At 40.0% G+C, this 25403-nt stretch overlaps 1 protein-coding gene across 10 annotated transcripts in view; it reads right to left on the reverse strand.

The window, feature by feature from the left end:
- LOC122550511 (protocadherin-9) overlaps window positions 1–25403 on the reverse strand; it is a 707310-nt gene that overhangs the window by 265460 nt on the left and 416447 nt on the right. For 4 of the 10 annotated variants that reach the window (XM_043691349.2, XM_043691350.2, XM_087987939.1 and 1 more), the window contains one exon: window positions 12623–12824. In XM_043691349.2, the coding sequence (XP_043547284.1) occupies window positions 12623–12824 (202 nt within the window). Of the gene's footprint in view, window positions 1–5948; window positions 5994–12622; window positions 12825–25403 lie in introns of all 10 variants that reach the window. The other 6 variants (XM_043691348.2, XM_043691344.2, XM_043691342.2 and 3 more) reach the window with 3 other exon arrangements.

A 25403-nucleotide genomic window follows, 5' to 3' on the forward strand; every position in this document is an offset into this window, starting at 1 on the left:
AATCACAACAAAGCATTGTGCACACCAATTTCATGGGTCATTGCATCACTAACCATGGTGATCACTCCAACATCACGCTGATGAAAAGCATGAAAGTGACATCGAACACCAGGTTATTTTGGATGGTGCACTGCAGAGAAATTAACTGTCCGCACACAAATAGATAACTCATTAGCAAATGCCTGAAGAATCATACTTCACTTTGTTGCCATGAGCTGGAACTTGAGGACCCCCCATATTGATACTGCGTAGGTTGGCGTGTGTTTGGATCTGAAATAAATCATGGCCAGTCTCCTTACTTCCTACCATGAATTTGCATGATGGTAGGAAGTAAGGAGACATGAAAGGATAAAACCAAAAAGATATGCAGCAGGGAGTAGGGGAGCCCCACTGTGTGGATTCAATTGCAATTAGTTTCAAAATGACTTAATCTATTGGAAAGGTCCATGACACTGGTCCTTGGAAGGTTACAGCAAGAGTGCACAACTAACACACAATAAGAATAGAACATTTTTTCAGTGGATTTCTGCGTAACCAGCCACCCATTCCAGTGTTGAGTGCGGCATACCAGAATGCTCAACATTAGGTGAATTACATTGCATTAGGAATAACTTCATAAAACTCAACATTTTTTAGGAGTGTGTGAGGTTATTTTTGAAGGACAGAAATAAGCACATCGATTGGAAGTAAAACATTGCATTAAAAGCTATTCCAATTCAGAATATAGGAGGTGGTAAGAAGGAATAGAGGCCAAACTGAAAGATAGATTGTTGGGATGTGTATAGTCTGGTAAGAACACATTATTCAACTTATTATTTAATCTTGAAGTATTAAATAAAATGCATGCTTTCTCAATAAAACAGTTCTTTAATGGGAACAAATTCAGTAGTTAACATATTTGAAAGATTCTTAAAACAGTAGGAACAGAATTTCAAATACATCCAGGCAGTAGGTCAAAAGAATTCCATTAAGATTATTAATGCAGCAAGCCTTCTGTTCAGCCCACATGAAAGACTTGGCCAAGCTGCAATCACAAATAAATGCAGCAACTCACTCATTGCAATTTTCATAAAAAAATATAAAAGAGATTATAAGACATTTGGGAATAGACTGCAGATGGGACGCCAATAGCTGCTGAGCTCCTTACAGAAGGGAACGATACTATAAGGGAAATGGCTGTGACAACTTGCATATTTTTGTGAAGATCCTGCTTTACCCCTCAATGGATTTATGCCACATCTTGATGCTATTAACACTACCATTTTTTTGCAAATTAATGTCACAAAATATCTGCATTCATTACATACTCTTGAGAGAGAGAGAAAGAAATGCTTTAGGTAATATAACATTTTTACTCTGTTCGAATGCTGAGATATTGGATTTGCAGACTTACTACTTAACTCACCTAGTTTCAGTTTACACACTGATTGTGTACTAAATGAACCTTTCAGTCTTTAAAAAAATAAGCCTGCAATTGAAGACTCTTTCAACACAGGCATAAATATCTTGGTCCATCAAATTGCACCAATATTTCTCTTTCTGTGAATCTTTTGACTTATTTCCATTCTGTTGCTCAGTTACTTACACCAAAGCTTTTAATATTTACTTCACACAACAAGTAGTGAAATTCTCCAGCTTAACCCTGAAAAGCTGTTGAGTCTGTAGGTCAACTGAAAATGCGAAAACTGAGACTGACGGATTTGTTAAACCAAGGGTATGTATTATGAGTTCGAGAAAGAAGTTGGGTCGATGGATTGCAAGGGGATGACTAACTTCATTTTAAAATCCACATCCTTATTTTCAAATCCTTATGTGGTCACTTATAAACCATATAACCCTCTGAATTATCTGTGTTTATCTAACTCTTTCCCATGCCCAACTTTAATTTCCCCATCACTGAAGGGTGTAACTTTAACTGCTATGATCCTAAATTCTGGAATTCCACCGCTGCCTCATTTTCATCCAGACCTGCCTCATTGACCAGTGTTCTGGTTACCTGACCTAATATCTTCTTAAGTGGCTCAGTGCCATGTCATGTTTTGGGAAGCATCTAGGGGCATTTTCTCATCTTAAAGACGATATTTCAAATCAAGATATCTTATGGCTCAATCCTATTCCCATGTTCCTTTTCAAATGATTATCTGATAACCTTAACAACTCCTGGACTCAACTCAAGATGGACTGTTTTCAGACATGCCTGTTTCTTTTTGCAGATAAACACATATGACCATGTAAATTATACAAAATCAGAAAGTTGCATTTGTGCAATGCAGCTGTTCTGAAGATGAAAGACCCTTCCCTGCAACAGGTAGCAAAGGTAACTGGCAAATGGAGCTACCACAGAAAACAAAATCTTAACAACATGTGTACTGCTGCACTATTCACCTCTTAGAGTCATAGAGTCATAGAGATGTACAGCATGGAAGCAGACCCTTCGGTCCACCCGTCCATGCCGACCAGATATCCCAACCCAATCTAGTCCCACCTGCCAGCACCCGGCCCATATCCCTCCAAACCCTTCCTATTCATATACCCATCCAAATATCTTTTAAATGTTACAATTGTATCAGCCTCCACCACTTCCTCTGGCACCACATTCCATACACGTACCACCCTCTGCATGAAATATTTGCCCTTTAGGTCCCTTTTATATCTTTCCCCCCTTACCCTAAACCAATGCCCTCTAGTTCTGGACTCCCCGACCACAGGGAAAAGACTTTGTCTATTTATCCTATCCATGTCCCTCATAATTTTGTAAACCTCTACAAGGTCACCCCTCAGCATCCGATGCTCCAAGGAAAACAGCCCTAGCCTGTTCAGCCTCTCCCCAAAGCTCAAATCCTCCAACCCTGGCAACATCCTTGTCAACCTTTTCTGAACCCTTTCAAGTTTCACAACATCCTTACGATAGGAAGGAGACCAGAATTGCATGCAATATTCCAACAGCGATCTAAGCAATGTCCTGTACAGCCGCAACATGACCTCCCAACTCCTGTACTCAATACTCTGACCAATAAAGGAAAGCATATCAAAAGCCTTCTTCACGATCATATCTACCTGCGACTCCACTTTCAAGGAGCAATGAACTTGCACTCCAAGGTTTCTTTGTTCAGCAACACTCTCTGGGACCTTACCATATTTTTCTCTCCAAGATTCAGAGAAATGAAAGCCTGTAGCATTGTATTTTGAGTCAAAACAGTTTACAACAAAACAGGTACAACAAAAGGTCTTCATTTCTCAATTTTAAACTTGCTTTCTTTATAAATTATATACATTGGCAGCGTGAATAAAATCGACAAAGTGGTCTGGCCATATAATCAGAAAGTTCATGTGGGGTTCCCTTCCTTCTGCTATGAGAGGGAAGTGAGGCACAAACCATTCTGTCACATGTTAGGGCTCACAGTATAGATGCAGCCTGAATCTGGTTTCAGAACTCATGCTGACACTCAAAGTGAAGGAGTCAATGTCTTCACTTTGGATTCAATGCAGGCTTTCAAGACTGAGATACTTTCAAACATCACTCTCTTTAATGTTAGGTTGCATGAATGTACTGTAACAGGATTCAGTTTAGGATCAATGGAAATATGCTGCAACTGCATTAAAAGCATGCATTTTCCAATCCTTCATGATAGGGTTGCCAATTCTGGTAGGATGTATTCCTGGGCCATAAGGCCTCTTGTCCCAAACCCTCCCAGTCAAACAGACGTTAATCCATCTCCAATATCATTAACCTCGAATACTTAAAGAAAACTGAACAAAAGAAGAACCATTTCACGCACCACTGATTTTCCTGTTTGCAACAAAGGCCTGGAGATAACAGTTTGATTTCTGAAGATTCCAGGACCATCCTGAAATTTTGAGAGCATCCTCCAGGCCTGTACATTTTCGCCATAATAAAGCACTAAACATGTAAGCCAAAATTAAACAGAGGTACCTTAGTTTCAAGGAATGCAGGGGCCAAAGGCAACTGAAAATATCTCACAAGGCCGTACATGTCTGTTACCATCAATACAACAAATTATTTGTAATGCCTGATGAATTAGATTATTCTACTCCTCAGATTGCATTTCATAAAGATAGAATAGACATCTGTAGGAATATTTTCTATCCTTCCCTGCAGGAAAGGATTGCCAAGTGTGGACACTGTGCCATATGGATTAACACTGTCCATCAAATAAAACAATCTGAGCAGCCATGAGCTTAACCCTAGGGCTCAGCCTGTATGATTTCGATTGAAACTAAAAGGATAGTACTGATTTGAACCTAATGTGATCTCTGTGGAGCTGTAAGCGAGCAGAGGAAGAGAAGCCGTACATGTAAGTGAAAGTATGAATACAGCAATCATATGCTGATATCCTCGGGTAATTTCACAACTTTTCCTCAGGGTGCAGTAAATCAATTTTCAATCTGAAAGTAATAGGTTTTGAGGAAGTCAGTAGAAAATTAGTCAATTATACTGTGAGAAGGAGTGACCAAAAATCAAAAATATAAAATAGTCACCCTCATTAGAAATTTCCTGCAAGCAGATATTTCAGGCACCAGTGATATATTGCATGGTACAGTGGGTTAACACAGTATCATTTCACCTGTAGAGCCTGGGCCACAATCAAGCCAATATTAATAGAGGGCAAATTTATTTTCTTTCCTCGTTGCCAGGTTTCTCAGTTAAAAAAAAAGCCTTGGCAGTTGTGAAACTGAATCATAGGCACAAAGCTAAAATATAAATTAATCATAGTTAATCATTTGTTAACATCCAACAGGTCATCTCACATAGAAGCCACAAGGACGTTTGGTGCAATAAACAGAATCAGTCAAAGAAAATCTACCATTTATTTAGTGTCTTTCATGATCCTTTTCTTATCCCAAAACACTGTGCAAGTCAATTAAACACTTGTCAAAAACATGACAGACAACTTTGCATCCAACAATCAAATAAAACAATGTAATAAGGTAAAAAATAATCTGTTTTTGTGTTGTGGGTCAAACGATAACAGGAGGTCAGAACACTAAGGATAACTCACCCACTTCTATATAGCGCCATAGTTTCTTTTATGCTTTTCTGAGGGAACCTCAATTTGATGTTTACCCTGAAAAGTGGTATCTTTGAGGTGGTACTCCTTCAGTACTTCTCTGATGTGTCAACATTAGATTTTGATCAAATAATGGAGTGGGGTTAAACCCACAATATGTTTTCACTCTGAGGTGAGTGAGCTCCCAACACAGCCATGGCGAACACCAATTATAGAGTTTGCAGTCGGGGCTACTCTGCTGGGATTAGGCTCAGAAATGTTACTGGAACAATGTAATAAAAGTGTACTCTGCAACCAGTAAAACCTAGACAGAAGCTAGAAAGTTTGGCACTGACAATTGGTGTCACGTTAGAAAAACTTCTCATTTCCATAAGTGTTGCTCCTTAGAAATAATTACAGTAATGTAAAATTTGGCTGAATCAAAACGTTATTCTTGCAACTCAGTGTGCTCTAGCATATTCAAATACCTATTTTCAACCTCATCTCCACCTTAACACAAAACAATGCCATTAGAAGCTAAATTTACTTTTTGATATTCGAAGTTCTCTGAACAAAAGTATAAATGAGCAGGTAAAATAGATAATGTAGTGTTTATCCCAAGGACCACCTGGAAATAACACTAAGCAATTACAAAAGCGGTTCATAGAATCACAGACACTGAGGAACAGAATGAACACTGCATGGTACTGGGAAGGAAAATGATGTAAATTACAAAGATTACTTTGAAAAATAAACACACATTTGAAAACCTTGTTAAACTAGAAAACATGTTCTTATTCCCAACCAACACTCAGAAGATTTTTTTAAAATCTCACAGGCTTCTTCTAGTGCTTATCAAGTAACTCAAAGCCTCTGAGACAGTCTCAGTTCATATTTCTCATATCAAAACAAATCATGTTACAAGTGTATTACAGGTACCTGTAGAGATTCTGGACATGTTATTAGATGATGAAGACGTGTACACTGCAAGACAGAAAACAGTTTCAATACCTTAGGGTTTCACCTCACACAACGGTCAAACAAGAAACACTGCTCGAGTCTTTTCAGCTGAGAAATTACTGTCCGTGATGTTATCACATGCTTAATGGCTGGCATAAAAGTTTCCCTCTTCATTATTTTAATGGACACTTTCAACAATTAATTTTCAATGAGTTAACACCTCCATAAAAATATAGTAATGGGTTCAAAAGAAGCAGTTTAAGCTTTGCTTTTGATAATGGCAGAGCGTAATGTTTAATTTTAAGTGTTTAATCAATCATCAACAAAAAATGTTACAATCGTGCACGAGATATTGCATTACCTTGATCAGTCCCCATTCACTGATTTTACGAACCTATCCAACAGGAATCTCAAGCCAGTTTCTACTTCTAGACTGGTTGATTTTCAGAACCTCATTCAACAATGCTGGAACGTTCTCATTGACAGATCATGATGATTATAAGCACACTAATGTGCTGCCTGTAAATTGATATTTCAGAGAAATGTGGAGAAATGTTTGTGAAAGGGCTTTGACTAGAGCAATTGTCATCCATGCACTCTGGTATTGAATGTGGACAAGGCTCATTCTGTCCCAGGGCTCATAATTAAGCATCCACACAATTGGCAATGCACACAAATGGGCATACCTTGGTACCTCACCTGGTACCACTGTGGCATCATCATCTTCAACTGTTTTAATTGGAATATGTCATCCCTCTAATTGCATGAAGTCTGGAACAACAAAAGAGTTGGATGATCCTAACAAAAGGCAATGACTCTGCAGACAGACGCCAGCAAGAGGTATGACACATCTAGGACACAGAGCAAGCTTGCAAACCAAATAAAAATCACTGCAGTAATGATTGGGATTTTACAGAGTATAATCCTATTGTTAACAATAATGCTATTGCTTGCAGCACAAAAAGGTGGGAATGTCACTGGATTAGCAATCCAGAGGCCCTGGGTCTTTGGGGACATGAAATCAAATTCAACCATGACAGCTGAAAGAAGTTAATTTCAAGTCATAAAAGCAGAATTAACAGACTAATGGTGGTTAATGCTGGCCATGAAATCATTGTTGAGTGTTGCAAAGAAAAAAATTGTTCACTAAAATGTCTTCCAGGGCAGGAAATCTGCCATTCTTACCTGATCTGGCTTACATATATCTCCAGATCTATAGCAATGTGGTTGACTCTGAAACAATCAAGCAATCCTCTCCACTGTATAAAACTGCCACACAAAGTCAATAAAGAAATGAAACTGAACAGGTATCAGAAATGGAACGCCCATTCTTGTCAATTTTGAAAAGTACTAAACTAGTATCTAGGGATTTCTATCAAAATTATGGGAGTTACTTCAAACACCTGTCAAGCAACAGCCTGGCAAAAGTCACACTCACCAAATAATACCTTACAGGCAACAACCCAGGCACCACAAGCAGCAACCCATCAGAGATGGTGACATATTTATATACAGTTGAGAAGAAGTTGCCCTGAGAGTCTGGATCACACGGAATTCATAGAATTAAGTCAAAGACAGGTATGGAAATCTTCTGCTGATTACCCCAACAGCACCCCTATCAACCGCTGAATGAGTACTCCTCCATGTTGACCACAATTGAAGGGTGAAGGCCTCAGAATATACTCTGGCTGGGGAACGTCAGTGTCCATTGTCAAGAGTGGCTCAATTGTATGACAACTGACTGAGCTAGTTGAATCCTAAAGAACAAACATACTAGAGTGTCACAATTACCTGTAACAAATAGTGAAAATATCAAGAAGGATAAAATTACTTAACCTCATTTTCAATAATCCACCTGTCATAGATGCATTTGTCCATGTTAGTTTTGGGTAGGAATGAGCATCATACAGTCCTTGAGGAGACAAAATTCACATTTATGATACCTTCCATTCTGTTGTGTGCCATATCACTGTGCTAAGTAGTATAGATTTTAAACAGATCTAGAAACTCAAAACTGAATATGCACATGATGCTGTGGGTCATCAACAGCAGAGTAGTATTCAACAAGTCTGTAACCTCATGGCTCAGCATAGACCTCCTGTTCTACTATTACTATAAAGCCAGGAAATAAATCCTCATTAAATGGAGAGTGCAGAAAAACATAGCAGGAACAGCACCAGGCATATCTAAAAACTTGCTAAAGTGAGAAGCACGGGACTACTTGCAGTCAAACAGCGGAAGGAGGAACTGATAAACAGAGGCAGGAGATCCTTCAAGTAAAGGATCAGATCTAAGCTCTGAGGATTCTCATGTCGTGAACATTGGTGAGCTATTAAACAACTTACTGGATGAGGTGAATTCACAAATATATCCATCATCAAAGATGGGGAACTTTAGTACCTCAGTATGAAAGATAATGCGTCGCATTTGCAATGATCTTCAGCCCAGAAGTGACAAGTGAATGATCCATCCTCAGCTTCAGTAACCATCATAAAGTCATAGCTGATTATGTTCGTTGGTGACTGCATAATGTTCAGCATCATCTGTGATTCCTCAGACAACATTGAAGAAGTCAATGCCCATATGGAGTAAGAACTGGACAACATTCAGGCTTGGGGTTGCTAGACAGCAAGTAATACTTATGCCACATAAATGTCTAACAATAAACATGTATAAGTCAAATTCTAAACATCTCCCTGTGACATTCAACAGCATTACAACTGCTGAATTCCTCACCATCAACATCCTGGGGGCTACTGTTGATCAGAAACTTTACTGGAGTAGCCATATAAATAATGTAACAACAAGAGCACATCAATGGCCATGAATTCAGCTTTGAATAACTCATGTCCTGATTTCCCAAAGCCTGCTCACAACCTATAAGGCACAAGTCAGGAGTTTAGTGGACTACCCCTCAATTATCTGGATGAGTGCAGTTCTAACAGCATTCAAAAAGCTCAAAACCATCCAAAACAAAGCAGTCCATGTGACTGGCACTCCATTCACCTCATTCAACTTTCAGTTCCTCCATCACCAATAGACAGTATGTGCTATATACAAGATGCACTGCAGCTATTCACTTTGGCTCTTTCAATAGTACCTTACAAACCCATGACCTCAACCACTTTGAATGAGAAGGGCAGTAGCTGCATGGGAACACCACCACTTGTGAATTCCCATCAAGTCACATATCATCTTTTCTTTCAACCGTATCACCAACCTAACTGTTGCTGGGCCACAAGGCTGGAACTCCCTTCATAACAACACTGTGTGTGTATCTACACCATATGGACTACAGCAGTTCAAGAAGACAGCTCACTGCCATTTTCTCAAGGGCAGTTACAAATGAAGAATAAATGTTGGTCTCACCAGCAAATTCAGTGTAAGAATTTTAAGGGAAGCAACTAATTCAACACTGCATCCGACCAGCGTGGTGGCTCAGTGGTTAGAAGTGCTAGGCAAAAGTGAAGACTGCAGATGCTGGAGATTAGAGTCAAGATTAGAGTGGTAAGTCAATAGACAATAGACAATAGATGCAGGAATAGGCCATTCAGCCCTTCGAGCCTGCACCGCCATTCAATATAATCATGGCTGATCATTCCTAATCAGTATCCTGTTCCTGCCTTATCTCCATAACCCTTGATTCCACTATCTTTGAGAGCTCTATCCAACTCCTTCTTAAATGAATCCAGAGTGTGGGCCTCCACTGCCCCCTGTGGCAGAGCATTCCACACAGCCACTACTCTCTGGGTGAAGATGTTTCTCCTGAGCTCTGTCCTAAATGGTCTACCCCGTATTTTTAAGCTGTGTCCTCTGGTTCGGCACTCACCCATCAGTGGAAATATGTTTCCTACTGCCAGAGTGTCCAATCCTTTCATAATCTTATACGTCTCAATCAGATCCCCTCTCAATCTTCGAAACTCAAGGGTATACAAGCCCAGTCGCTTCAGTCTTTCAGTGAAAAGCCCAGTCGCTTCAGTCTTTCAGTACTGGAAATGCACAGCAGGTCAGGCAGCATCCGAGGAGCAGGAAAATTGACCTTCATTAGCAGTGCTGCTCACAGCCAAAGGGACTCGAAGTTGATTAAACCCTTGGGTGACTGCCTGCACAGAGTTTGCACATTCTCCCCGTGCCTTTGAGGGTTTCCTCCCACAGTCCAGGCACATGCAGGTTAGGTTTGTTTAGTTATGCTAAATTGCCTGCAGTGTCCAGGGGTTTGCAGACTAGGTGGATTAGCCACGGGAAATGCAGGATTACAGGGATGGGGTGAGTCAGGGCTTTTGGAGGGATAGTGTGGAACTTCTGGGCTGAATGGCCTGCTTCCACACTTTAGGGATTCTATGATTCTAACCTAAGCAGGTTGAAGGAATCTGAAGAAAGCCCTTAATGTACATCCTACACTCTGCTTGCATGAGCAATTTATGACAGCACTAACCGACCATCAATTGTATTACTACTCTTCCACTTCAGATACCCGTGATGGGACGGTGGTCATTTTACATAAATCAGCTGATCCTTGTGTCTCCTAATATCTGCAATGAATTTCTTGAAAAAGTCTTAGTTTCTCCTTGAATTTTCAGAAGCAAATGCTCTCCTAGTTCCACTAATCTTCACCCAATGATTCTTACCAACCACTCACCTTATAATTCTGTTTCTACCAAAAATGAGGCTTCCTTAAAACATCAAAAAAAGTGTCAGGACAGTACTTGCATAACAATGGTTTAAACAAAACCAAATGGCACATCATGGACAATCTTACACATTGCACCACGCTGTACAGTTTCTCTCTTGGTTAACTCCTATGAAAAAATGATTGCTGTCTAAAGTTCATTCACTTTTGGAGTTATCATAATACCACATGTCACATACACAATTAATTTCAACAAAAGGCAGACCGAAAGTTCCAGTCTCACTGAGCTAGCTGATTTTGAAATGTTCGTCTTACAAATGCAAGCTTTTCCTGGCTCTACAATGGAAAGAAAATAAATTTAAAAACCAAAACATGATTTCCCACCCACAGCCTGTTAACATTATAGTCAGGTTCTGAAGATGTCTCTTGAACCAATGACATCATTGGAATCCAATGACAATGGACCCACACTTGCACCTCCAACTACAGCTGAGGTGGACTGATAAGGATTAGGAAGGCTCCCAAATACTGTAGATCTTTCCTGAACGAAACTAAGGTAATCTCCTCTGGGCAACCCATAATTTACAATAGTTCAATTGTTCTGTGTTTGATCATGTGGGTTGGAAAACTAATCTACGCTCACTGTGCTTGATTAGTTTATCTTTGGTGAGGGCACTGAGATAAGTAAACAGACACACAAAAATTGCTGCAATCCAAGAGCTAAACTGGAAGATTCTGTCAACAGAATTCCTGTACACCAAGAAACTATTAACACTACAAATTACAGAAATTAATCTGCATTGTTCTGAGGTGAATGAAATAGACACTTCCCTAACTGTGGTTTGTTTATTTAGCACAAATTAACTATCAAACCTGATGCCTTCTGGATTGACATAATATTGGTAACTATAGAACCACTAGGGAAGACAAAAGTGATGATATTACCAAGAAGTAAAAAGAAAAAAAACATTTAAGTTGCAATGCACGTGTCCCACAAACAAAAACATTGGTTGATCCTTTGAACTGGCTCAGTATCTTTAACCTGAGATGTTTAAGAGCTTTGAAATTTGGACTGGGTGTTAGATAGTTCACATGTGCTGCAAGTCAAGTCTCAACAGGCAGCCAAATTGATCATTCAATGCTCAAGATGCATCCAATCTCACGAATATATCGAAAGTGACAGTAAAACTGGATTTGTAATCAACTGGGAGAAAGTGAGCACTGGAATCAGCTCATTTGTGTTCAGCACAGAGTGAATAACCAACAGATGTCAGTACAAATCAAGATGCAGAAGGCAATACCCAACAAACAAATTGCAGTACAAGGAGACCATCCCCAATATCTTGGTGGTAGCATAAAAATAAAATTGCCTTTCAGTTGAAAGTAGTATCTGAACATCCCTTCCCAACATATAGCAGTAGCCCAAAATATTGACTGGTACATGCTGGTTAATATATTATGTCACAGTTTAAAACAAGGAGCACAATGCCTGGACCACAATACCCAGTGATTAATGTGAATACTTGGGGAGGTACAGAAGTAAACTTTTGCCTACAAAGAGAAGAAAGATGTCTGCTTTTCTCCCGAATTAATGAGCCATGTCAATATCCTTCTCAAAAATGCTACAATTGGCAGCGGTGTGTTTCTGGAATTTAATTAGCGGGTCATTAAGCAGGGAGAAAAGTGAGCATTCCCCTGTTTATTTTCTTTGTGGTGAAAGAGGCATCTCACCCCCTTTAAGCCTTGGCAGTAAAACAGCAAATGTTCCCCGCCTTATGGTGTGCTAAATGCATTGCAGCCAGTAAAACCTGCAGCTGCTCCACACATTACTGCTGAACCACATTCAAGACCTGAAACAAAAGCACGAAGGAGTGATAAACTTGTGACCCTTAACAGGGAGGGGGGGGGGAGCGGGCTGGGGAAGGTGGTTGTTTTAGCACTGAAAATTAATGTGGCAGAAGACAAGGTTATATTCCCAGTTTAGAGCAACCACACTTGGGAAAGAAACAAGGTCGTCACTTACTAGAATTTGGGTCAGAGTTGCCGTCGGCCTCGGTCCTCTTGTCTGGGGAAGCCTGCTCGTAGAACTCGTCCTGCGGCTGAACCAGAGGGAGAGGGTGTGAGATCAGCGTGCCACCACTTACTGGTTCATGGTCTCCTAAACCACTATCACTGCAGCTTTCCTGGGAGCCGTCGGGCAGATGAAATGTAACGCGGCGGTGAGACTAGAAAGAAGGGCAAAGAACATGGAAGTTAATGCTCTTCTTTGCTTTCCAACCCTTTCCCCCAACTCCTTCCAATTTTGGACAGATTATTCTCGGTTCAGTTTAGTCACTTGCACCCCCAGCCACAATCAGTATTTGAGTCACTTGGTGCCAATTCTCTCTAAAGCAAGCTACCACACCTGACAGAATTTACCTCAAGCACAAATCTGAATTCAGATTTCACAAAATATATTACTCTTATTCATACAGTTCCACAAATATGCTTTCTGAAGGATGAAAAAGCAATTGGATATATATGGTTCTTTGAAAGTACTGAACATGCAAACATGATTAAACACGCAAAATAAAATGGGCCTCAAATTTAGCTAAAGTCCATCCCCCTGTAGAAAATAGCAGATGGTACACGTTCATGTAAAATAACCCTCAGAACTGCTGTAGACTGATAATAGATCAAATTTGGAACCTCGGCCTATGTAATACCTTTAACATATGAGCATGACCCAAGGTTCTTCACAGAAATGTTAGCAAAAAAAAAGTCAGTACAGATGACTAAAAGCTTGTCAAAGGGCTACGTTCAAAGACAAGTAGGAGAGGAGATTGCAAGAGAAAGGCAAAAGGGGGAATACCTGATGGACTGTGTCCCTTTTGAAAAAAACGCTATTTATATTCTGGGTTTGCATAAAAGTGCTTTATAAACGGTATTCAACGTAGATGGAGCCAATTAACACAGATAAAGGCCAAATATTGCAAATGCTGGAAATCTGAAACAAGCACAGAGAATCCTGGAGAAACTCAGCAAGCCCGGCAGCTGTCTGGAGAGACAAACAGAGTTAACATTTGAGTCCGGTATGACTCTTCTTCTGAGCTGATCTCCAGTTAGTTTGAGTTTCTGTAATTAATTCAGGTACAATCCAATTAACAGAAGCTTGTTTAAACAGCAAAGATATGAGGCCAAGTCTTGATCTGCACTATGGCTGTCAATCATCCAAAATGAATGCTTCAATTTACAAATTACTTATTATTTTTCAAAAAATTATAAGACTGGGTGAATGAATCTCAAATTTAATGCTAGAGAATTATATATATCACTGATGAAATCATCCACAATAAATGCCAGAGATGTGTACATAATAAGTTGTTTTCCGCAATGTATAAAGTTTGCGATGATCAGCGATTATATTGGTACATGTGATTGCTCAGGATAGAAGGGAGAGAGAAAGCAGCAACATTCCTTAGACAGCAATGAACAGCAACAAAAGTGTGGGTGTAGACAATGCAGTAATTGTGATAAGGAAGTAGATCCTTTCCAACAGTTAACAAAATGGGTATCTAACATGAAAATTTAACATGAATGGTTTCAAAGTTCTAATGTCTGAGATAGCATGCAGTGGGTAAGGTGATTAAGTGTGATTAAAATTTTTGATCTCAGATCAAATAAATGGGTTTAATCCATGCCAGCTGCTAATTTGCTTTTGTCAAATCATAGAAGCAAAGAATGATTACACAACTGAAGGACGCCATCGGCCCATTTTATCCACACAACTCATCTAATTCCGATTCTGTGCTGTTGCCGTGTGATCCTGCATTTTGTTTCTCTCTTCAGGTACTGAACCAAATCCCTTTTGAAAGCCAGAGTTGGGTCAGGCTTCAGTTAAGATGCATTCCAGATCCAACTATTCAGGGTCCAAAAAGATTTTTCTTTATCACCCACTGGCTAAATTGCTCAATCACCTTAACACAGTGCCCTCTGATTCTTGACCCTAATTTCTACATTAACCGACGAGGACCCTAACGCTAATTGCAGTCACTTAGTTCAAATTTGATCAAACATCACTTCCTCCTCCATTCCCTTTACAATAGAACTGTAATAACCATGTGTAATGTCTCAAAGGTCTGCACCTCTATACTGCAGTGAGATCTGAAAAACCTTCCATCCAAACTCAGGTGCCATTCATTGTAAGATAGAATACAAGAGAAAATTCACCAAGTGACTCATGTGACCTTGCCTCCTTCCAGGCTGAATCTCTTTATGAGGTCTAATGTCACTTTTGCATTCAGCAGAACAGCAATAGGCTCTTTGTATCATTATTTCCCCACTTAATTCAACAGTCAAGTGACTTACTGAGCTTCTACCCGATTTAGCAAAAACAATTTTGTTTGAGTTTAAAACCATGTGTTCCTGGTGCCTTACAAGCTTAAGGCTACATTGTTAGGGCAGCGATAGGTCATTGCTGTCTGAGCTGTTGTATCTTCTTTACGAAGGAATGAGTTGTGTGACAGGAAAGTTAGCTGGCCCCAGGTGCTGCATGTGGAAATAAGTTACAAAACCTTTCCAAATATAACATCAAGGTTAGGTTCTCAGTGTATTTCCCTTACAATCCCTGTTTTTTTTAGCCTAATCTAAGCGACACTATGACCTTTGTGTGTAGTTTAAAGGATGGTGGTTAGATTACCTAGATATGTCTTAGCGATTCCGGGGTCTGAATGGGCAATGACTGCCTGGTTCAGTGCTAAATCCTATTGACTTCAGCAATGTTTTACAATTTATTTTCAGTTTTGTAAAGTGAAGGTAGTAGCTTCAATAATGAGATTGATTCATTGAGTATGAGACACTAACACAGTAATGAATGCTACAATGCATCTGATTGTTTAGCACACTGGAAAGTAGCTCTAACCTTTAGTCCTAAAGACTGAAAACACAAACCACTGCTTCTCTATCTATCTTCAATTTTATCCTTTTCAAAAGGAAGAGATTCAGAAAACAAAAATCCATTATTCAGGCCTCCAGACTCTAACTGTTCTGAACACCCTAGAAAGGAATGTGCAGTGGGTTCTGATAAAAGCAGCATCCTTTGCTGAATAGCATTTTGCTTCTTTTTTTTTGAAGAAGCCAACATAACCCGAATGGAATTCTTTCAGGCAGCACAGCACTGATAAGCAATTGATTTACTCCAACATGGTTGGAAATGCCTGATTGTAAAACCCGATGGTGTGCTCTCACACTCTTGGGGGGGGTTTATAAGATGTAAGCTTTATGTCCCTTATCGTGAATGAACACAGAACTGTTTAACCACTTGACTACCGCAGCTTGTTATGTGTGTGCTTTCTGCCTGATAGCAGATATTAAGAGGGCAAATTTCCAGCAGACATTCTCCCATAGCTCTGCTGGAAGAGATACAGAATTTTCAGAAAATAAAGGTCTGCTGAATATTATAAACTCCTTGAAAATTTGCCCACTTGCTATTTATAAGTTTTTGTCCTACTGCATGGTGCTGATGGAATGGTGCTGTTGGTAACATGATCATGCAGTTATATTTCCATTCCATTTCCCTCTTCCTTGGTTGGTTCATTTATCGGGGAGAAAGTGAGGTCTGCAGATGCTGGAGATCAGAGCTGAAAATGTGTTGCTGGAAAAGCACAGCAGGTCAGGCAGCATCCAAAGAACAGGAGAATCGACGTTTCGGGCATAAGCCCTTCCTGAAGAAGGGCTTATGCCCGAAACGTCGATTCTCCTATTCCTTGGATGCTGCCTGACCTGCTGCGCTTTTCCAGCAACACATTTTCAGTTCTGTTCATTTATCGGTATTCTTATGAATGAGGAATGACCACTTGGATGAGTTACTGGAAGCCAGTGACACTGTACTTCAGCTGAATTCACTTGCTTCAGTCTTTCATTTCTTGCGTCTTTCATGAACACAGGATCTCCAATAATGCTTGACAACCAATAAAATATTTTTGAGGTACAGACCCGGTAAGGTGGGGAAATGTTGCAACTATTTGAACTGAACAGCACTGACCAAAGCTCATTAACCTGAACCATTAACCATCTTTCTCATTTCGCAGATAGTGCCTGACCTGGTGAGATTATGCTGCTTTTTCTTTGTTCCTCCTTTTTGGCAATATTTGGCTTTTGTTTCCGAAAGGATGGAGGCGCTATAAAGTGTGTGAATTATTTAGAATTTTCTTTCCAGTTCAGTTTCTTTCCATTTTCAAACCAATTGAAATGTTCAAATGCTGTGATTCAACCAATGCAAAATCATCACATTTGCAATTATTTCCAGATTGATGATCACTGAGATGATGCTGTTTAATACTTCAATCATTTTGCTTTGAATGATGTCTATTAGCAATTGGTATCAGGCATCACAAGCTGTGTAGCAGTACAAGGTGGTTACTTTCCTGCCCATCACATGTATTAGTGGAGCTGCACAAGCCGAGTACATATTTTGCAACGGAAACTAATAGTAAGCAAAATAGGCCCACTTTAATTTTTCTTGAAAACAGCAGGATGAAATCAGATTTTATCTCATACAGCTACTCAGGATGAGTTACAAATACCTGCAGATTTAACACTGGCATATCATATTCTGCTCTCCATTACACCTAGACCCCATCACACTCTCTCACTGAAACATTGAAATATGTCACCTTGAAATTACTCTGCGCGCATAAATGTTTAATGTAACCATAGGCTGATCTTTAACACATTTATTTTACAAGGGTTAACACTTCCATTGAAAGCGCTGGCAAAGGGTCAACAAAGAATGCTTTATGTGTTCATTTGTTAATCTTCCCACTGAGTGACTCTAAGCTTATGAACTATATTGCATTATTCTCTAATGCTCCTCCCTGCTGAACGAGCCATGACTGCATTATTAACCCTTAATGAGTACACCATCATTCACCAAATGCATTTTCTTAATTGTTTTCACCTCCCCCTGGTGCTATTTGGAGTTGTCAAAACTTTTTTAGAAAGATTGGAATGCAGATAAAACTGCCTGCATCAACTTTACAACAGATATATTGATGGAAACTTCACCGGCCTTGAATGACGTCTGCAGTGGTGAGAGGTCTGGGAGAGTCATGTGAAATGTTGAGCAAGGCCTTTTTCCAGTCAAGAATGTAAAGTTGCATTTCTCAACCAAGTCCCAGATGTCGAGTTGAGATTTTTGCCAATGAGTGGCTAGAGGCTGATTAACAGGATTATTATCACCCTCATTTTTACATAATCTTGCCTCATTAATATGTCATGGCACCTGGAATTGGAGTAATCAGTACTTTGTGTTCTGGGCCATTACTCAGATTTCACTTGTGAGCAGCAGTCAGCCTTTCAAGAGGCAAATGCATCAGTCATTCTCGCAGTGGCAGGAACCCGGGTTTGATTCCAGCCTCGGGCGACTGTCTGTGTGGATTTTTTGCGCTCTCTCCATGTCTGTGTGGATTTCTTTCCAGTGTTCTGGTTTCCTCCCACAGTCCAAAGATGTGCATCTTGGGAGGATTGACCATGATAAATATCTCCTATTGTCCAGAGAAATGTCGGTTAGGTGGATTAGCCGTGGGAAATGCAGGATTATAGGGTAGAAAGTGGGTTTGGGTGGGAGGCTGAATGGGCTGAATGGCCTGCTTCCACACTTCCACTATGAAACAAGAGTAATTCCAGGTGACCTTAAAAGAGGCACTCGCAGACCACAAAGCACAAAGCTAATCTAAAACCTAGGCTGCACAAGGGGATGGAATTGACTTCCTCTCAATTTGAACTGTAAATATAATGTTGAAGTGGGGCTGGGAACAGAAGGATTCAGAACTCATGCAGCACTTACAATGTTGTGTTTCACTGCAGCAAGGCTAGTGGTACTTTCATCGGAATGAGGTCCAATGTCAAAGTGCCATGTTGCATCATCCTTGATCCTCCTTGTCAGAGTGCCCCACATCCCACTCTATTGTGTGGATCAATATGAGATGTTATCATTTGTGAGTGATGCAAATGTTGTCTCCTCATATTATTAAGGACCCATTCTGTTTCTTATGTTTCCTGGTTATTTGGTGATTTCAGTGGATCTTCAAGACCTGCTACTCTGTCAACAGTATTTAAACAAGAAGACGAAAGCAAAATATTGTGAATGATAAAAATCTCCAGAAGTAATGGTAAACTGAAAATACAGATATTAGAATTATTTAGTCAGCAAAGCATTGATTTTGTCTTGTTTAATGACATTATTACTCTTAAGCATAGATCTGGAAATTCAGTAGTGCTACACTTCAATGATAGTGGCAAATGCACAGAAATCACCGTGCAAAACGACTGCCCCTAGGGTAGTGGCTCTCTTCTACCACATTTTCACAGTATAACTACAAAATGCCAAGAACATTTTCTCCAAATCAATAGGAGCAACCATTAATCATACTCTTAAAGCCTTTCTTGTGGTGTACACTACATATATATACAGAACAACCTTGGTAATCCAAACATCAATTATCCGAATTTCGGATTATCCGAACAAGATTGTAAGATCCTTGTACATGCATTTCAATTGTTTATGATCAGGTCAGGTATCCAAACAAAATACTTCCCGCCCATCTTGTTCGGATAATCAAGGTTGATCTGTATAATACATATATATGGATTAGAGTGGTGCTGGAAAAGCACAGCAGTTCAGGCAGCATCCGAGGAGCAGGAAAATCAACGTTTCGGGCAAAAGCCCTTCATCAGGAATAGAGGCAGAGAGCCTGAAGGGTGGAGAGATAAATGAGAGGGGGGTGGGGGTGGGGAGAAAATAGCATAGAGTACAATAGGTGAGTGGGGTGGGGATGAAGATGATAGGTCAGGGAAGAGGGTGAGGGAAGGTAGCAAAGAGTACAATGGGTGAATGGGGGTGGGATGAAGGTGATAGGTCAGAGAGGAGGGTGGAGTGGATAGGCGTTCTTCCTCCAAGCGTCGGGTGGTGAGGGAGCGGCGGTGAAGGAGGCCCAGGGCCTCCATGTCCTCGGCTGAGTGGGAGGGGGAGTTGAAATGTTGGGCCACAGGGAGGTGTGGTTGATTGGTGCGAGGACATGGAGGTTCTGGGCCTCCTTCTCCGCCGCTCCCTCACCACCTGATGCCTGGAGGAAGAACGCCTCATCTTCCGCTTCAGAACACTTCAACTCCAGGGCATCAATGTGGACTTCACCAGTTTCCTTATTTCCCCTTCCCCCACCTCACCCCAGTTCCAAACTTCCAGCTCAGCACTGTCCCCATGACTTGTCCTACCTGCCTATTTTCCTTTCCACCTATCCACTCCACGTCCTCTCTGCTCTATCACCTTCATCCCCTCCCCCACTTTCTCCCCACCCCCACCCTCCTCTCATTTATCTCTCCACCCTTCAGGAACTCTGCCTCTATTCCTGATGAAGGCCTTTTGCCCGAAACGTTGATTTTCCTGCTCCTCGGATGCTGCCTGAACTGCTGTGCTTTTCCAGCACCACTCTAATCCAGAATCTGGTTTCCAGCATCTGCAGTCAGTGTTTTTACCTAATACATATACAATCGCACTTGGCCCACTACAACTTGATGATGAAATCTTGACAATTTTGGTGTACAATCAGGATGGTTAGCACTGCTGCCTCATAGTGCCTGGGTTGGATTCTACCCTTGGGTGACTGTCTGTGTGGACTTTGCAAGTTCTCCCCATGTCTGTGTGGGTTTCTGCTGGGTGCTCCAGTTTTCTCCCACAGTCCAAAGATGTACAATGGGCCATGCTAAATTTCCCATGGTGTTCAGGCTGTGAGAGTTAGTCATGGGAAATGCAGGGTTACGGGGATAAGATAGGGGAATAGGGCTGGGTGGGATATCCTTTGGAGGGTCGATGTGAACCTGTTGGGCTGAATGGCCTGTTTCCACACTGCAGGGATTCAATAAATTGTTGAAATCTGCACACTCTTATTCTTTCTAAAAATTGCCATGACAGAGCTGATTGTACAGGACAAACAGTAAAGTAATTGTTTGTTCAGACAAACTGTCCATGTCAGCGTTGTGCTCTGCTCAAGTCTCCTTCCACCTTTTCTTATCTAAATTGACAATAATTCGCATCTATTCACTTCTCCATCAAATGATGGCTGACTTCCTCTTAAATATTTTTCTGTTCCTCGCTTGAAATACTCCCTCTAGTAGTAAGTTTCATTTTCTTCCCATTCAGAGTGAACACGTTTCTTTTCAATTCATTACTGAATTTCTTGGTGACTACCTCTTCCCCACAGGAGGAAACCTCTCTGTATCTACTTTATCAAAATAGCATAATAATTAAAAAGCAAAACAACTTTCAACAATCTATTAGTTTATCTTCAGGTTTCCTGTTTCAAGAAAGAAAAGACCTGTCTGTTAATTCTTTTCTGATGTATATGCCTGCACGTTCCTGGTTACATCTTCACTGAACCCTCTCCAGCCTTCCATGGTCTTTTTACAATATTGTTACAACTACAGATAAGGACCCAAAAGTACTGTGGACATTTCTAACTTGTAATCCTAAAATGGTTTTTAAAAGGTCAATACAGTCAAAATTGCCTCTGGATGGCGGCTGCCGAGAGAGAGAGAGAGAGAGAGAGCGGCTGATGGAATGATATGCCTACAATGTGAAAGAAACTCCAAACAAACTTGACTGTGATCTCTTGCAACTAAAAATAATGTGTGGATGACAACTGCCCACTTGTTAGTAAGTCACATCTTTGCTGAGGGAATATGTCCCCAACTGTAGACACATATTTTGTTTTCCATTTGCGGAATACACAAGGACAGGGTTTAAAAAGCTTGCTTCATCACTATTGGAGTATGCTCGTGGAACTGAATATTCTCGTGTACACCAGCTTACTTTCAAGTGTTAACATGCCGCTAAAGTCACAGTCAAAGGACTATCTGCTAATTAGCCTGCGCTGTGAGCAAAGATTCATTCTTATTGAGTGCAAGAAGTCAGCTCAGAGAGCATGACAATAAAACAGAGACCTTCTCTCACTCCAAGAGCCACAAATCAGTTAATAAACTGTTCTAAACATGGAACTCATTCAACCTACAAAACCAAGAATCTCAAAAACAGACTATTCTCTACCAATGTCAAAGTTAGGGGCATTCATAACTGCAACAGCCGCAACATTCAAGTGTCTGCTCTTTATGACCAAATCAGAAACTGATCTGTACATCTGTTTTCTTTGAAAAATTGATCTTTTTGCATTCACCTCTTGTTCCTAATCTGTGTGTATGTATGTTTCATTGTTAATTCTTCTCATGTTTAGTCATTAATAAACTCACTCTTTTAGTTAATTCAAGAAAGCCTGGTTGAATTGGTGCATAAAAATAAGAATTAATTTCATAGAATCCTTGCAGTGTGGCAGCAGGCCATTTGGCCCATCAAGTCGACACTGCCCCTTCAAAGAGCATCATACATCCCTGTATTGCTGTATTTCCCGTGGCTAATTCACCTGGCCTGTATATTATGGACAATTTAACATGGCCAATCCATCTAATCTGTACATCTTTGGACTGTGCAGTGGGAAATGGGAGTACCCAGAGAAAACCCACACAGACACTGCGAGAATGTTCAGATTCCACAGACAGTCACCCAAAGCTAGAATTGAACCCAGGTCCCTTGGCACTGTAAAGCAGCAGTGCTAACCAGTGAGCCACTGTACCATCTTTAAGTCTACAGGAGAGATATCCATAAGAGTTGGGATCATTTTAGATTAAAGCAACTAAACAATGGGTTGGGTGAATTAAGAATTTCATCACTCCTCACACAAGAGCCAAATAATTTGGGTTATCTTGTCTGGGACTGTGATAAATTGGGGAACCTCAACTGGGGTCTGGTCATAACAATATGGCAGAGGACTCCAGATATGGTAGAACCAAGATTTGAGGCAGGTTCAACAGGTCTTCTTTCTGTTTCAATTCCATTTCTCTAAAAATATAGTTGCTTGCTAGTTCCTTTAGTTACTGGCATGATGATCAACTTGTGCCTTAACCCCAAGAAGACATGCACCTTCTAAAGTATAATATCTTACATTTATTTGTGTTGAAGTTCATTTGTCAATTAGTTGCTCATTTTGCACATACATAGCGACCTCTCATAAGTTGTTCTAGTCCTCCTCGGCATTGACTATCCTATCAAATTGGTGCCTTTGATGTTGTATGTTATTTGGAAAGAACTCAAAACTTTATTGTTTGTAATTCCACTATGAAATGCAGACAGTATGTATACTGTAAATCCACCATTCTTGTCCTGTGCCCATTAGTCATGTTTTAATATGGCATGGTTCTTGAAGATGTTATGTGCAACCAGGCAATCGAGTGGAAAATCTGTGATGGAAACAATCATGCTAACATTATATCACACTAGTCATAGTGACAGTCCTATTCAGTTCTCAGATACTGACTGACTTCAAACTACACAATAATTTTTACACAAACCAAATATGGTTTGATAAAATTCCTGCCTCCAATTCACAGGAACGAAATGCTAACTGATAATTAATCACATTCTAGTCATATCTATTGATGGTGATGAATCCTTTTAATCAATATTACCAATGAATATCAAAGCTGCCAGATCCCAGAAATCTAACCTTAATGCTCTGCTGAGTAACAGAAAAACACCATCATCACAACTTGCACTGTGTACAAACTGATTAACAAACAGAACTGTTTTTCTTTGTTCTCTGCTGACAGTAAAAGTCAGTATTAGAATTATACAGAATCTACCTTATTGTGTCTGCGGTTCGTTAACTCAGTAAAAATATTCATGCATTCTATCAATCCACTGAACATTCTGAAGCAGAGTGATTTATGTTCTTTCCACAACTTCTATTCTGATTAACATGCTGTTGGTTGGCTGCAATAATTAATATGTAACCTTGCTTTGAACACTACAGAGCAAATACCCCCTGAAAACATCAATAAATTACTTCCTTAATAAGTGAACATATTCCTCTCTCACACAAACCAAACAGCCCCAGCAACCTTTCCTTTTAACAAAAACATTAACCTCCCTATATGCTCAATCGAATGCTATGATAGCGTACACACCAATCTACTGTTCTGCCACTTGTTAGTAAAACCTACTCGACAAGGATCAAAAGCAGGAGCCTGGGGATATATTTTCCATATCCACACCTAACTTGTGGCCACTAAAGAACATTACTAGCTAGTTCCAGGTGACATCAATTCACTGAGGAATTGTATCTGAAACCAAGCAGCTTCATATTTTATCACCAAATCAGCTTCACCTACGTCCTGATTATCAAATGCACTGAAAGTACATTCAGTTTCAAATAATCTTTATCCTCCATAGCAGATATTGAGCATTGCAAAGGTCTTTCCCTCTTGTGAACCATAGAGTTGCAAACTAGAATTACATAAAATTTTACACCATCAATATTTGACCCAATTGGCCTATACCAATATAAACAGTACATATCAATGCAAATACATACACATTCACTGGTTTGCATCATAGTTTATATTCCGTAGAATATATTTTAGAAATCTATAATCCCAGCAGAGACTTTTGTTAATGCTGGTTAAGAAAATTTGGGTGTTAATGTCAGTGGGGCGGAGACTAACTTGGAATTCATTTTGTTGACTTTTGTGTGTGTATGGGTGTTTGTGTTGGAGGGGAGTTAGTGGTGGTTAATTGCACAAAGCCTTTCCAATGAATTAGGATCCTATGAACTTGTGGTAACCAGCAAAGTCGAGATATAGAAGGCAAATTCAGAAAGCACATGCAAATTTTACAGGATTTTATTTCCATCTACTGGTGTCTTAATTGTGTGACACAAAGTAGACTGGGCGGGGTTTCATTGGAGTATAAACACCAGCATAATCAATTCACCAAAAGGATTGTTAAACTGCAAAACTGTCAGTCACCACAATGCTAAGAATTTCAGTCGGCTGGCATTGCATATGGATAGAGGTACACTTTTTTTAAAGGGCCTTTGTCTTTACACAAAATAACTTATTAATTACACCGTAAGGGGAGCACACTTTAAACGTAATAGCAGGGCGATATCTGCCTTTCTTTTCAACACTCCGCACAACACAGTTCAAGCATCTCAGTGAGCGACAATAAAAAATCCAATTTCCACAATGTGCGTATTCACTTTGAGTCACCACATGAATTATTTTAAGCTTTTCACTGCTAATCTAAATACAAGCTCAAAATGACTGTTGAGAATATCACTTTATAGATGACAAGATTTTGACAAACACAAGCACATCAATTGAAAACTTTGGAATTTCAATGCATCTGGTTACTGTCTCATCAACTCAAAACAAACTCTGCAAATTATAGATAGTTACATTCCAATTCTGATAAAACTGCTGTTTCAAGCATCTGCTTTAAACACATTTCACTCACAGGAGGTGACACAGGTGTAAAATGTTATTTATAGAAGCTTTTAACGTGCCTGATTTCCATATTTTCTAAACATTGATAGTTTGTTTTAACTTCATGTTTAGGCTCAGTGCTTCCACCTCCTGTTGATCAGACTGTCGCATTTGGTCACTTCTGGAATGAATTAACTTGCCTTTGCTCCTTTTGATTCTGATTGAGCTGAGAAGACAGAGGGTGAGGTTGCTTTTCTTATCTATGTCTGCACTGCAAAAGTGAAATATAAAATCAGGATTTCTTTTTTTGGGATCAATTCCAGAACAAATTTGTGTGGTGACAATAAAACATTGTGGATTTGGAGTGAATTTTGGCTTGCAGCCATATTTTCTTTCTATCCTTCTTCCACTTCTTTTAAAGGCATTGTTAAAGTGTATACAGAGATGCCAGGCAG

This window comes from Chiloscyllium plagiosum, unplaced genomic scaffold (genome assembly GCF_037043375.1).
Source record: "Chiloscyllium plagiosum isolate Xiang-an unplaced genomic scaffold, Cpla_swu_hap1 HiC_scaffold_6, whole genome shotgun sequence".
Classification (NCBI taxonomy): domain Eukaryota; kingdom Metazoa; phylum Chordata; class Chondrichthyes; order Orectolobiformes; family Hemiscylliidae; genus Chiloscyllium; species Chiloscyllium plagiosum.